The sequence below is a fragment of the Anomalospiza imberbis genome, chromosome 19, assembly GCF_031753505.1.
Source record: "Anomalospiza imberbis isolate Cuckoo-Finch-1a 21T00152 chromosome 19, ASM3175350v1, whole genome shotgun sequence".
In the NCBI taxonomy this organism is placed as follows: Eukaryota; Metazoa; Chordata; class Aves; order Passeriformes; family Viduidae; genus Anomalospiza; species Anomalospiza imberbis.
The window spans coordinates 10,690,772-10,705,618 of NC_089699.1; the positions used below are offsets into that span (position 1 = coordinate 10,690,772).

Here is a 14,847-nt window from a genome sequence, read left to right on the forward strand (position 1 = left end):
CCCATGATCAGCAGTGATGTTTAAGTCGTATCTTTTATTCTGCATGGAAACCTACAGAAAAAATATTTCTCCAGCATGAGCTGTTCTGTACTTCAGTGTCTACCAGGCGATTCCCAAGTCAGCACTACTGTCAGATTTGCAGATTTGCATAGCTCATCTCACCCTTAGATTGCCATCTTAACATAAGTATCTCATTTCTTTACATTGGCAGTTTGGGGTACAGGGCACCTTCTGCATGCTTGTCCTCCTGTTCTGCTGATCCCCAATATTCAGCACAGATGGGGTCTGTAGTAAAACCTTCAGCTAACATCACCTTTGTGATTTCTTAGTGTGGTACAAATATTTCACATGCAAAGAGTAGACCAGAAGATCCCTGTCAGGCCTGAAAATTTTGGAAGACACTTTTAACTTCAAGCACACTGAAAAAAAGCCCCCGTAGAACTGATCAAATTCCAAGTGGAGCTGGGGACTGCAGTTTCCAGAACTGCTTGGAAACCCTTAGTCCATGTGTTTTACAAGGAGACACAGAGATGTTCCAGCAGGTCAATGTTGTTTCACTGAGAGCAAACTTGGACACAGTTATACCCAATAAAACTATTGATAAATTGATATTGAAAAAAGAAAATGAAGTTTTAGTGTGGTCGAAGTGTTAACTTCTAATCACAGTAGAAGATGGTTTCAGTTCAATATGTATTTAATGGAATAAAGAGTGTATTCTGTGATGAGAATTTTCTCAGTGGTTTTGGGACACAGGGAGCTGGTTTACACTGAGTATCTGAATCTGTGCTCTGAGCCCTCCTTGCCTTGCTGGGCCTCTTGCTCCTGCTAATTCATTCCAAAGAGGGGAAAACCCTATCAGGTAATTGCGGCAATGGGACACTGGGAGAGAAATTAAAGAATCTTGGCAAGTAGCTTGTCATTACTGCAGGCTCCAGAAGGATGTTCTCATAAAAGAAACCTGCGGGCCCTGCTACTCTCCTGCACCTGCTTCTCCCCAGCTCAATTAGGAAACAACAGGGGCCTTTGTATTGTGCCATTCTTTTATCTCCTTGACATTGGTAAGGAAAAGGTTCAGTGGTTCTCCCTGCCTGAGAGTTGGTGCCATGGAAGTTCTCATGTTTGGCTGCTTGTGCTCTCTGCTGCTCAGACATGCACACTGGACACATTTTTTCATTTCCATTTCTACTTCTGTTTTAAAGGCCTACAAATTTCGAAGTTTCTTGTACTTACAATTTAAATGCAGTAATACAGGCACCTAGAAAAAAACTGAGATGGTAGAATGAACACACTGGGTCACACTGGAACTGGGAAACTTTTTCTGCAGAACTGCTTGTTTGATTTGGATTTTCATCACCTGATTGTAGTTTTCTGCTTGAAATTTTGAGTTTGAAAAACTCAGTAGTCCAAGGTTCTGCCAAAATTGTAGTGTATCATCCAGTTTCACACTGCAAACATAATGTTGCTCATACAGTTTGATGACAGGACAGATGTCTAAATAAGAATGTGTTTGTTTCATATGGGTTTGAATCTCACTTGAATCTTCCCACAGACCTGAAGGAATTTCAAGCACTCCAGGGGTAGACCAAGCTCAGTTCTGCTGCAAACATTTGCCATGCTTCAAGCTGAGCCTAAGCTGGGGCTGGGAGAGCAATATTTTATTTTGAGGACCAATCTCACAAAACACAAATTTTCTCTATTTTTAAAGCACAAACATATGAAAAGTTTTACTGAATTTCTGTCTTTATTGACACACAGAATTTCCAGTGCAATGAAGCTATGTTTGAGGCCGTAGAGCAGCAGGACCTGGATGCTGTTCAGATTCTTCTTTATCAATACACCCTGGAGGAACTGGACCTGAACACACCAAACAGTGAGGGACTCACTCCTTTGGATATTGCCATTTTGACAAACAACGTCCCCATTGCCAGGACCCTTCTGCACGTTGGGGCAAAGGAAAGCCCACACTGTAAGTAAAGAACAAAAATTGACTTAGATAATTGCTTGTATGAGATCAGTTCTGCTGTTGTTAGTGAAAATCAATTACACGACACACAAAAATTGCCTGGTTTTATCATAAGGATAATTATAACAAGAGTGCTGGAGGATATTTGCAGCAGTATCTGCTCGTTGAATATGTGCTCAATAGATCTTTTTATTTTTTTTCTCTCTCAGATACACCAACTAATCATTCAGGTTGAGCTTCTAATGTGATTAACACTGGGGCAGCTGGGTTAATAGCAATTTTGAGAAAAAATCTTTAAAAAATATGGCAACAGGAACTCAGTGATTCAAATATCATGTAGAGTTTGCGATCAAAAATCAAAGGATGATGAGTTGTCTAGACTTTGTTTTATTTTGATTATCCTTTTGATTTTGGCTATGCTGCCTTCAGGAGGCCAGTTGTATTGAAATCTATCACTTCCATTCCCCAAAGACCCCTCACTACTGGTCTTCAAATGGCCTAAAATCCCACTTAAATGAGAATTTCAAAGCTCTACAGAACCAGAGAAAACCAAAACACAAAACAGACCTTCTCACTTTACTGGAATACCAATATTGCTTATAACTTCATATTGTAGTTATAAAACTTCTTTGTATTCCTTCATGGGCCTTTTTATGCCCAGTTTGTGGGTTGGAGGGTGACTTACCAACCCAATTAATCAACCATATACCATGACACAAACTCTGACGCCTTACGTGGGTCTAAAAATACCCCGATGTAAGAGAATTTGTTTTAAACTGTCAATGCCTATATTTAGGACATTCCCAGCAAGGCTATAATGAGACTGTGTTTGAGGGGTTCGGCCACTGCAGACTCTGCCATTAATTTGAAGTTAGTTAAATTAACAACATTTAGTGCTGGCATGTCAATCTCAGTACTCCAGGAAATTGCACCTTGAGGCTACTAACATTGCCAGTTTTTTCACTGGAGAGTGTGTGTGCATGTGCATGTTGAGTTTTTTTGCCAGACCCTCAGTGTTGGTACACCTTTATTGCTTTTCTATATCCACAGCACTTATATTATCATTTATTCTGGCCTCCTTTAACCTTCCCTGGAGATTTTTGCATAGTGTAGCTGCTCAGTGAAAAGAGTTTTTTAGTTTTATATTTATTTGTTTATTTTTCTGTCATGGTTCATGACTGAGGCTTTAAAAAAAAGTGTGACAGCATTTAGAGTACATGATTGACTGCTGAAGCAACATTCATTAACCATGACAAATCTAGAGGAAAACACAGTCTTGAGTGTTCTAAACAGCAGTAAAAAAGACTAAACTAATTTTTCATTGACCTCATCTGTAAATAAATGCAGTCTGATGGCGAGCAGGGGCAATCATAAATTAGTATTCATTTCCTGTAATTAATGCAAACATGCCTATGAACACAGAGAATATGAATATATAACCACCTCATTTCCATTTCAAAATATACCCACCAAATTTCCACTTCACTTATCTTGATTTTTAGTTTTTCTGATTGAAATAATGGAGGAAACATTCCCAGTAAAAAGCAATCTTTTTGTTTGGGTTCCTTACCTGAAGTGTTTGCAGTGGCTGTCTGAGAGTGAAATGCAAAAATTTATTTTCAGCCCTCAGAACAAAGGTTCACAGCATCTTTGTGCATGGCTTCACTCTTGTGGAACTGATGGCAGTCACCTTCTATTTTGTCCAGACTTTCTGCTCTGCTTTTCGTACTCAACCAACCCTGTTCAAATTAAATCCTGTTTGTATCATCTCAGGGCTGCAGGAACATGATCCAGCACCCCGCAGGAGCATTTTCATTCCTCTGTGATGGGCAATTGAGCAAGACTTCTGCAGGCTGAATGGGAGGGTAAAATCCTGACTCACCCAGTTTTGGGACTGGACACAGCATCTCTTAATGTGATTAGAAGTGTACAAGACAGATGCACAGAGCTGGGAGAAGGTGAAATAGAGGAATTCCTCATTCCAAGTGCAAACAAAAAGCTTCGTTCACAGAAAACCTCTACTCTTTCACTGTATATATTATCTGTAGTGATCCAGCTGAAATTTCATTATAGCTGCTAACCTAACTCTGTAGAAAAGAGGATCTGGAGGACAGATAGCTTCCATGTGTATCACCTGGATTTCTGCCTGGAACAGCAGCAGATAAAGCAATACAAAGTAAAACTGTGATCTTCATCTCCACATGGAACTCAGATTGTATAAATCTCAACAGGAACCCAACATCTTTTAAAAACAAAGTAACTAAGATCAGAGAGTAGAGCATTTAAAATATTAATTTAGTTGGGGACAAGACAAAGTGTTACCTTTTCAGTTACTATCATTCATCATATACTCACAGTTTGTCTTGTTCATGCAAACCTAAATACAAATAAGATTAAAATTCCCACTGGCTGATTGGACATCAGAGACTCGACAAATGTGGATCTGAGCCTTGATTAAACAGATAGAGCCAGATCCTTAGTGAGAACTTGAACCAACGCCAATGCTCAACCACCTGAAGCTCTGGCACATAAAATTTCCTTCCTCAGTCCCGTTGTGCTATCAGATGTGTTGCATGTTTATTGTAGGCATGGATCCAGGAAACCCTATTACCTCTGGCCTCCCAGTAAACAACAGTTCTGAGGATCCCAGCAGGTTCCAGGGAGCCTGGCCATATGTCCCTGATGTCCGTATGAAGAATGATCAAACTTAAGAAAGATGGCTTCAAGCCAGCTTCTGAAAGCAAAGTCTTAGAGACAAACATTCTTCAAAAACAACCCTTTGGATGTCAGAGGTGTTGAGTAATTCTTTGCTCTCCCGTGGCTGTAAAGATCCCAGGCCACTTTTCACATCAGTAGGGTTATTCTTAGACTCTGCTAAACTCTGGCTGTCATACTGTTATGAGAGACAGAGGCAAAAGATAAAATGAGAGGTTCAGGCTGGATGAAACAAACACCTTTTCCACTATAAGGACAGCGAAGCAGTGGAAAAATCTCCATCCATCCTGGGGAGTTTTCAAGACCAGACTGAATAATACCCACAGTACCTCAGTCTGTCTGACCTCTTGGCTGAGCCTGTTTTGAAGAGGATTGGTCTAGAGAAGGTCCTTTCCAAACTAATTTGTCCCATATAATCCCAGTTTAGAAATAACACATTCATATCCACATACATATTTGGTCCTGTGGTGTTTTGGTGTCAAAAACCTATGAGAGTCTTGGTGCTTTATATGGTACAGTTTGATGTTTTCAGAAATGTCTGCTGCTCCTGACTTGTACAGGTGAGTGATGGGATCAGTCTGTGTAAGATTCCTGCTGTTCCTGTGAAAGACTTGGGGCAACCAAGAGCCTGCCTGTCTCTATTTAGCAATTCCTCACTATTGCTAAGAAAAGCCACATATGCCAGGGCACTGATTATCATAAAAAGAGGCCCCTTTAAATCAAGGCTATCTCAGAGCTCTTCTGCAAAATCACCAAACACCAAAGTGATTTTCTGTGATTTCAGAATTCCTACTCTTGTGCGCTCTTTCCTCCATATTGAGAACCAAATCAATACCTGCATTTATTTTCAAATTAAACATCTTTACAAGTCCTACTTTCTAAACTGCAGATTGAGCCATTTTAGGCTAAGAGCAACTATGAAAATATTACTTGATTCACCACATTTCACTGTACAATCAAGCGACTTGTTTAGGAACTCGGGCTAAAATCAAACCTATTCTAGTTTGTAACCTATGTGATCTCAATTTTACCTTGATGTAGCCCACAGTAGTTCACACAGAAAATCTGAACTGCTAAACATCAAATGAATATTATTCTGAGCATGGGAGGAAAAAATCTCCACATAGCAAGCTGCTCACTGCCTGTCAGAGGACTAATTAAGTTCTCTGGACAAAACTGTGGCACAAAAAGCTGGAAAGAGATCCATTCTTTACCAGCCATGGACTTGACTTTAGCAACAAAAAATTCTTAATTTTGCTAATCAAATCTCTTCTTGTTTGTTGAAATTTATATATTGTGTTTGTAACCAGTACAATGTCCTTTTTTTAATGTAAGTTTATGATATTATACTGAAGCAGAGGTTGGAAAGAGAGGTTATTATTTTAGCTTGGTTTTCATATTCTGACTTACAACAGATATGCAATTGCAGTCCAATTAAGACAATTTTAAGCATATAAGAAATACCAGAGGAAAAAGTGTGGCAAATTTATTCATGTTGTTAATGACATTTAAGTGGCCAGATCTTTAAGGAAAATTAAAATAAATGCAGTAATACAGAAATGTTGTCAGAACACAACCTGACACCCCGTTGTTCAGGGTGTTGGTAGCAGTCAGATGAAAGGTGACTGCAATGTGACAGGCAATGAAAGGTGACAGGCAATTCTCCTGTAGTGACAAATGTGATTCTGTTGAAGCAGTGATCCTGTAGAAGGGCTCAATTTTCCTCTGAAGGTCCAGTGGTGGTTATGAAGGTTTGTCCTCTGAGAATCCAGTGGGAAAAGGCTTCTGTGGTGTTCCAACATCAGATTATATCCAGGTAGGAATCCTTGGTTCCTCCCCCTGAGGGATGATGTAATTTTATCAGCCATGCAGTGAGACTCGATGGCCCATTAACAGAAGATATCCCTCAGAGTTATCAGGGATGAGTCATGAAGGAAATAAGGAACTCTGCCCCATCTGGTTTTAACAGCTTATGAAGATGGCAATAGAATACACACTTTTGGGTACATCTTATATTGTAACCTAAGATGTGTTCTGAGCACGGCCAAAATTTTGCCAAGCACTTCCTATTTCCCTCTTTTCCTGGCAGTTGTGACTGTGGAGAGCAGGTCTGTGCACCTGAGCATGCTGGTGCAGGAGGCCCAGCAGAGAGTGGCAGAATTATCAGTGCAAGCAGCGAGTGAAGGGCTGGGCATGGAGAGCGCCGAGAGGGAGAAACAGCTCAAGGGCTGGGAGTGGAGGGCCAGGCTCTACCAGCGCATGAAGGCCGGCTACGAGCATGCCCGTGAGTATGTTGCACTTTTCTCAACTTGGAAATAAAACTCGAGGTAATTTCAATAAGGAGGTAATAAAAAAGAGGATCTTTATTTGAAGGCCCTCAGGGGCAGTTGTAGAAAGATGTCCACAAAAGCCCACCCCTGCAGGGATGAGTATATTTTTATAGGTGTTAAGAAATTAGCATAATGCACAAAAAGCACCAATCAGGAGGATAAGTGATGATGCAATTCCCCCCCAGGTCAAGCCCCTTCTCTGGAGTGCCCTCCTCAGCACTAGCTGTGCTCTGTCCATGAAATGGATCTCAAGGAGCTGCTCTCAGCCTTGGTTCCCAGGAAGAACCAAGACAGCAATGGGGCCCTGCACTTCCTGGGGCTTGGAGCTTTGGAATTTGTTTTGTCTTTCTGCTTAAGGAAAGGCTATGGAAAAGTACTGGGAAAACTAGCTACTAATACAATAGGCTACAGAGCTCCAAATATATGTGTGGAGAATACAGGGAACATATAAAATGAAAAAAGGCAAAAACAACATAAAGTACAACATCAAGGGAAACAGCAAAATTCCAGGCAGGAATCTGCAGCTGACAACCCTCTCCAAAGATGCTGATCCTCGCAGCATTGCTGTGAGCGGGAGAGGGAAGAGGTAAGGATGGAGAAACCGAGGCACAAAGGTGAAATGGCTTTTCCAAGAGGGAGAAGGAAATGGGTGTTAGAACAATAAAGGGCCAAATATCTGAGAGAAACAAGCACATGGCTCCTTATGTTGCATAAAATTAATACGAGATCCAACATCACAACTCTTCATTCAGGAAGCAATGATTCTGCCCTGCTTCTCTCTTTTCACATTTACTCCTGGATCTCATTTAACATGTTCAGAATTTAAAACAGGATGCTATAAAACAACATATGAATAGGCAGGAAGAGAGATGGAGACATTGGCCTTTTCTCTGTTGTAATTTGATTATTTTTCAGAAGAACTTACTACTTTGGAATTGGGATTGTTCTAAATATTTCATCAAGCAGTGAAATTTCATTTTGCACATAAATATTGTGAAAATTTAACCTTAATTTTGACAAGCACTAATCTTAATCTTGGTATCCATTTCATCACCACAGCCACAAATTGAGTCAGTTTAAACAGTTGTACAATTGAGTCTGTATCCAAATTAAATGGAATTTGGGCCCAAATGAAGGAGTAAACAGGCCTGAATTGTTTCTAGACACATGGATCTTTTAGCTGTATCCTATGTGATAAAATACAATCAGTGTCATTAACATTTTAAAAACCATCTTTATATAAATGTACTCACAAATAATTTTCGCAAATTTATTGTATGTTAAGGTTATTTCTTCAAGACAGATGTAGTGCTCCTTCTCTTAGCTACTAAATACAGGAAATACAGAAATAGTGAAAGTTAATATACTGACTTTTTAAATCAATCCCAGCAGTAAGTCATGATATTTTGGTGTTTGTTTTCTGAATTGAGTCTTATTGATATTCTGCAAATTAAGCTTTTTTTTCATTTTCTTTTTTTAAACAAAAATGTTAGACCTCAATTGACAACTGTATTTTTGTACTATTACACCAAAACAATTGTGGAATTTGCAATTTTTGAATCCCAATAGCATAAAAATGTTTTCTGGTTTTTGATAAATTTGAGTTTGTAAGTGAAACCATCAAGGTTTCATTAGCTCTTTGTGGTTTTGTCCTTTCCCTCTCCTCTTATCCACCCCAAGAGATTTATAGGGGCTTTTCATTGACATAATTAGCATGAATCTGTTTTATTGGGTTACATATATACAGGAAGATATTTTTAACCAAAAAGGAGCCAAAAACCATGATAGAAACAAATGGTGTCTGCAGGATATCGTTAGTAGGGTCACTAATTAAAATGCTCAAAAGGCAGAAAACACAAACACCTACAACCCAAAGCTCACAATTGCAGGGTGATTTTCAGTGGGTTCTTTGAAGACTCAGGAACATTGTTTGAATAGGATTTGTTGTGCTGAAGAGCTGATGTTTTCTCTTCTCTCCCAGGAGCCCCCGAGGCGCCAACCAATGTCTGTCTCATGGTAACGAGCAGCACATCACTCACTGTCACCTTCCAAGAACCCCTCAGTGTCAACTCAGCTGTGGTGACCAAGTATAAAGGTACTGGATTTAGACATCTTTCATTCCCCTTAACAATGTACAAAAATTTGAGGGCTAAGTGGCAAAGGTATTTATCTACAAGAGGTTATATTATGAGACAAGTAGTGTTTAAATGTAATTATTTTCCCAGTAAATAGACATAGAAGTGGAATTTTCTTGAAAGATTACCCAAGGACAAAATTTTTATTAAAAAAAAAAGGAAAAATAAATTAACCAAAAGCTTTCTCCATGAGTGCTTTGAAGAAGTTTGCTTGACTCACTGTGGTTAAGACATCAGCTCAATGACTGGGTTGAGATGAGCAGTTACAAAACACAAACTAACTTTTGGTGCCTGTGGGCTCCTGAAACCATGTGTATCCTTGTAAAAGCCAAACCCACACCACCATTCCTTAAAGGAATGCCTCTGGAAGCTGAAACTTCTGGCACAGGCATCATACAGCCCAATTAATTAGCTATTCCAGGGCTGCCACATCATTCTTGGAAGAGTGATACATTTGGGGTGGCACCAGTTAGTTGCAAAGTGGAATGAATAAAAAAATGCTTCCATCTGAATAGCCCTGTTGAATAGAGATGGTTTTAAAACAGAATTTCTATTCCACAGGAAATTCCTACATTAAGGAAAAAAGCAAGTTTTATTGAAGATTAGAACAAAAATGAGAATTTTTTAAATTTCCTGTTTAAAGGAACTTTCAGGTTTTCTACAATCTTTGGAACAGTAAGTTCTTCAGTGTTAAGCACAGCAATCCACATCCTCCAGCTTCCAGTGGGAGCATGAATCTTCCCACAGGTCAAGGGACTGGGGATCTGAAACCTCCTTGGTCCTGCCCAGGGGAGTCAAGGAGTGGGAGCCTGAAAGTCCTCTTGGTTATTTCCCCCAGTTTCTCCCTTCATGCTTCCTGCTGTGTTTGTTTCTTTGTATTAATCATTGAAAACTCCTTTCAGAGGTGCCTAAACCTAAAATTTCCATACTCACAGCCAGCACTGTCCTGGCTGCGTAGTGGGGAATCTGTTTCATGTTTCCATGGGAGGTGTCCCAGGGATGGTTTCAAGAGAAGAGATTCAGAAAGACCCCATCTCTCGAGGGTCCAGCAGCTCAGGGAGCCCTTCCAAAGGTGGGACATGAAGTGCACAGGCTCCACTGGCATCAGCACAAGCTCCCAAAGCACTACAGGAGCTTATTTTGGGAAAGGTACATTGTCTCTTTCCTTCCTCCTCCTGCTTGTGGTCACAGATTCCACTCATCACTGGCTGTGCCCAGCAAAATAATTTTTTACATTCTATGGAAAAAAAAAAAACCAAACCCAACCTCCCAGACACTGCTGAGGCCATCAAAGTGATAATGCCCTCATAGTCTCAGTAGAAGGCAAATTACTGTATTGCACCTAGTCAGCTGTGCAGTGCTGCAGGAAGTGTGATTTTCAAAAACATCAAAGCCCTTTAGAAGCCTAAATCTAATTTTCGGCAATGGGTTGTGTTGCCATGGAACTAAATTTCATTTAAGAGCTTCCCACTGCCTGATTTACTTGTGAAAACAATACTTGGGCTCCTAAAACACCAAAGTTCTCTAGAAAATATCAGTCTGTTCTTGGTAATGGTTGTATTTTAAATAACCCTGAAACATTGTCTACCCTCTAATTATAATGATTCTTGGTATTTTCACAGGAAATCAAATTCCCAAACAGAGCTAATTTTTAAAACTAATTTTGTGAAGGTTGCAGTACTTTTCTCTTGGGTATTCATTTGGGTTGAGCCTGGTTTGTGCCATGTCAGTGGTGTCCTGTTTTTGATAAACACAGCATTCAGAGAAATTTAATCCAACCTGACCTGACTTTCTGATGAGACCAGGTAGCATTGCCTTGTATTTTGAATTACCCTCACTCACGATCATTTTATGCTTTATCAAGTTGACAGTTAGTCTTGCCAGAATATTCTTTTAAAATCCTTTGTCCCAGGACACTTGTATATTTATGGTTAGATAAAAAGAAAGATCATTAATAGCTCCTTTTGGTGACTTTCAGGAATTAATTAAGCACTGCTTGTAGAATTGTTTATTGCAATATGGAGTGAGATTCTTTGTGCTACTTTGAGGGGTCATAAAATGAACCTTTCAAATGATCACTTGCAAGAATGATTAGAACCAGCTAGCAATTACTAGCCCTGAAAGGAGAGCTTGATAACAAAGTGTGAGGATCTTTTTAGTCAGATATATAAATCTCCTGTCCAGAAAACCATTGAAGCATTTTGTTAATTCAGGAACAAAACAAAAAAAAAGAAAAAAAAAAGTCTGCTAATGTGGTTTTTTTTATCCCTCAATGCTTTACCATTTCTTTTTCTAAGCAAATTAAAATTCAGGAGCATTTGCAACTGTGTTTAGGGAATACCTGCTCATTAACAGAAATTAATAGTGTTTTTTTCTCTGGACCTGAACTATAGGGAATAAAAACTGATATCAATTCTATTCAGCTTAGTTTAGTTCCCTAAAAACAGTGAAAAACTGCCAATTCAATTTATCTTGTGTCATCTTTTTTTTTTCTTTATTTTTTTTTAATATATTATTTTGCTCAAAGCTTTATTTGCCCAAACGTCTTTTAGAAACTGGGCTTGGAACATTATCTAACTGTCTGCTGTTTTCCTGTGTGTGATCTTTTCCCTTGTTAGCTGTATAACTTAGAAATAATCATACAGGAGAATAATACTTTGCACTCACTCTCTAACCACTAAAACCATCTCACTTCATTAGGAGATTTAATTTTAACCACACACAGTGAATGGGTATTGACTTTGGTGTCCCAGCTGGATGGCAGCTCAGTGACTGCATTCTGTTCAGCCATTGCTTTCAGGAGCCAGAGTATTCTTTACTTCCTCTCCTGGATTGTTGTTTAATGTTGCAGGCACCATCCTAATGGCTCCCTTCAGTTTCCCTCTGGAGAAGGCTGCAGCGTGGTGGTGGCTGACGAGAAATGATTCCTGAGTATATTGTAACTTAGTAAAGTGTTTTGAGGCTGGAAGCAGACAGGCATGGCATAAATCAATAATAAAAGTAATAATCTGCTCCATGCTGGAGAAAGACTCCAAGCCAGAGACACCTCACCCCAGCCAGTTTTAGGAAGGATGTGAAGCATCACTGTAATATTGAGGAAAAAACCCTGCCCTTGGCTAATTGTGCCCTAGAGCCAAACTTCACATCCCACCATGGAAGTACTTAGGACCTGCTTTAGTTTTACATCTTTGAAAACACAATCAAAACGTTCCATGTTAACATACAAAACAACTTGCCACAGTTTGAAGCCAGGAAGAGCTTTCTCTTTACACCACCACACTGGTACTGCAGGATGTTTTGTTATACCAGAGCTGCACCACTGCAACCATGTCGATGAAAAACACCCCACAGCAGCATAAATCCAGGCAGACAGCACTCAGCTCCCAGGAACTTCCCACCAGAGACGAGCAGCAAGTGCTTGCTGGGCTTTAGGAACTGCTGTCTTTTACTAAGCAGCTTTTTTGGGTTCACATGCTCCACACAACACATACACATAAAGAAAGCAGGGATTTTTTCAAAGAAAAAAATTAAAAGTCGTGTTAAGTAATTTTGTCGCATTTATTTTCTGTGGATTTTAAACCTGATTATTATTTTGCTTTTAGAGTGAACAAGTAAGATAAACCTCCTCTTACCGCATGATTTTTTTTCATCCATTTCCCATGAGAAGTAGTCATAACAATGGTGTGATACCAAAGTATAGAATAAGGAAGAAGAATGGACATAGTGCTGATCACTACCTACTGGAAAGGATCACCATGCAATGAAAAATCTCTGTTTATATTTTATTTACAATTTTTAAACAAACATCTATATTCTCTTTTGAAGAAAAAAAATGAAACAGCTTGTATAACCCAAGTTGAGCTAATTTATTTTAGAGCCTGGAACTATTTATGTTTGAAGAGAGAGGAAGAAAGACATGTTTGATGTAGCAAACAAAGCTAATCTTCTCTGTTTGGTTGTAGCTGTGGATGCCAAGTTATTTTCCAGATAGTGATGCTGAGCTGTCTGGGCCACTTTAGCCCTTGTTACCTTTTTGTTTAGTTTGGTCTTTTAGCAGAGTATTTCATGTTTGTTAGAACTTCCCAGCTGCCTTCCAGGATTTCTTTTGGATGAAGATTTTTATTTTCAGTCAGTGTAGCTCTTTATAACACAAAAAAAAAAAAAAAAACCCAAAACAAAACAGGTTGGCTTAGATCAGGAGAGAAGGAGTTATGTTTTACTTAAATTTTGAGAAAAGGTCATTCCCTGCCTCCTTTCTTCCAAAGCACTTTGTGGGTCCATTTCAGATTTTTTTTTTTTTTTTTAATGAGAATAATTTTAATTGTCTTTGAGTCCCTGTTTCAGTCCTGGTTGGATATGCAGTAGCCCCAGGATGTTGCTGTCACACAGCTGCATGAAAAGGGTCAGTTCCAGTCCAGAACAGACCAGTACAATTTACTGTTGTCACTGGGAGTCTCAGTAAAGGATGGTGGGAGCTGCCTTTGCACTCAGGGTCAGCACCTGTGCTTAGGAATGAGGAGCCTGGGCCTGTTTGAGACCTGCCCTGGAGCTCGAAAGAAACCTGGATCTGGGATTCTCAGCTGGCTTCTCACCAAGTCAGTGGAAAATTTACATTAAAGATTTCAGTGTGGAAAACCTCCAAGACTTTACAGGAGTGATCTATAAATTTTGTGTGATTCTGCATGTTTTATTCTTAGGGGTAATCCTTTCACAACCAAATAATCTCATCTTTTTGTGTGGGCTTCTCCTTGTCCCCACGAACACATACAAACAGCAGATACCACATTTTTTAATTATGTGCTTGATATGTTTATCAAAAGTTGGCCTTCCATGTTTGACCAAGTTTGATTTGTTCCATAGCAGGCTCCCTGCAGTGATCCTCAAAGACCTAAATACACAGATATATTGCTATATCTCTGTATCTCTATATCCATATCTCTATATATCTTTCTCCAGTTTGGTGGCAAATATCTGCGCATATAGCAGTGTCAGAGTGGAAAGCAGCAAGCCTGTGCTTTCTTTGACTTCTAGAAGAACCCTGGTTATGGAAATGAATGCTTGTGGAAACGAGTCTTATGAAAACAAAGTGCTTTAATAATAATACCTCTGTCTCTCTAAAGTAGATGCTGTGTCACTGCTCGATTCTGGTCCAGTCCATAGTGGAATTGAGCAGCATTCTGCACTTGGTCTTGAGCCCTTTCCACTTATTATTCAAAGTTTCTTTGTATATTCTGAAATTCATTCTCTCTTTTTTCAAAACAGTTCTTGCTCCATAAAAAGAAAAGAGAATACATTTCTTTGTAAGACATTTGAATTTATCCTGCTGAATAGGTGTGGTCTGATATTTTTTACAGTAGTTCATTTATGGCATTTTATTAGGTCTCCCGGGCACTTTATTTGCACGTTACATTTTGGTAGCTAACAGGACTGTGCAATTTAACTTCTATTTTTATGCCTAGCCAGTACAGAAATGTATAAAAGTTAAAACAAACCTTTCTATTTCTAGCTCCTGTCAATGTCTGTAGTATGTGCTGGACTTAACATAAAATTTAAGACCTTCTATTATTTAAGTTTGTTATGTATTTAAAATCACCTTTGAACATGAATCACATATTAAGTGATGGTGTAATTAACTAATGTAGCTAATCAAACACTGGTTACTCAGCTGAATCATTCTTTCCTCCTGCTTTGTGTTTTATAAGGA

The 14,847-nt window shown here is 39.2% G+C and overlaps 1 protein-coding gene across 5 annotated transcripts in view; it reads left to right on the forward strand.

The window, feature by feature from the left end:
- The window catches only part of ANKFN1 (ankyrin repeat and fibronectin type III domain containing 1), a 132,077-nt gene that overhangs the window by 72,364 nt on the left and 44,866 nt on the right, over positions 1 to 14,847 (forward strand). For 4 of the 5 annotated variants that reach the window (XM_068209676.1, XM_068209678.1, XM_068209677.1 and 1 more), the window contains 3 exons: positions 1,756 to 1,966; positions 6,768 to 6,962; positions 8,990 to 9,103. In XM_068209676.1, the coding sequence (XP_068065777.1) occupies positions 1,756 to 1,966; positions 6,768 to 6,962; positions 8,990 to 9,103 (520 nt within the window). Of the gene's footprint in view, positions 1 to 1,755; positions 1,967 to 6,767; positions 6,967 to 8,989; positions 9,104 to 14,847 lie in introns of those variants that run through there. The other variant, XM_068209680.1, reaches the window with a different exon arrangement.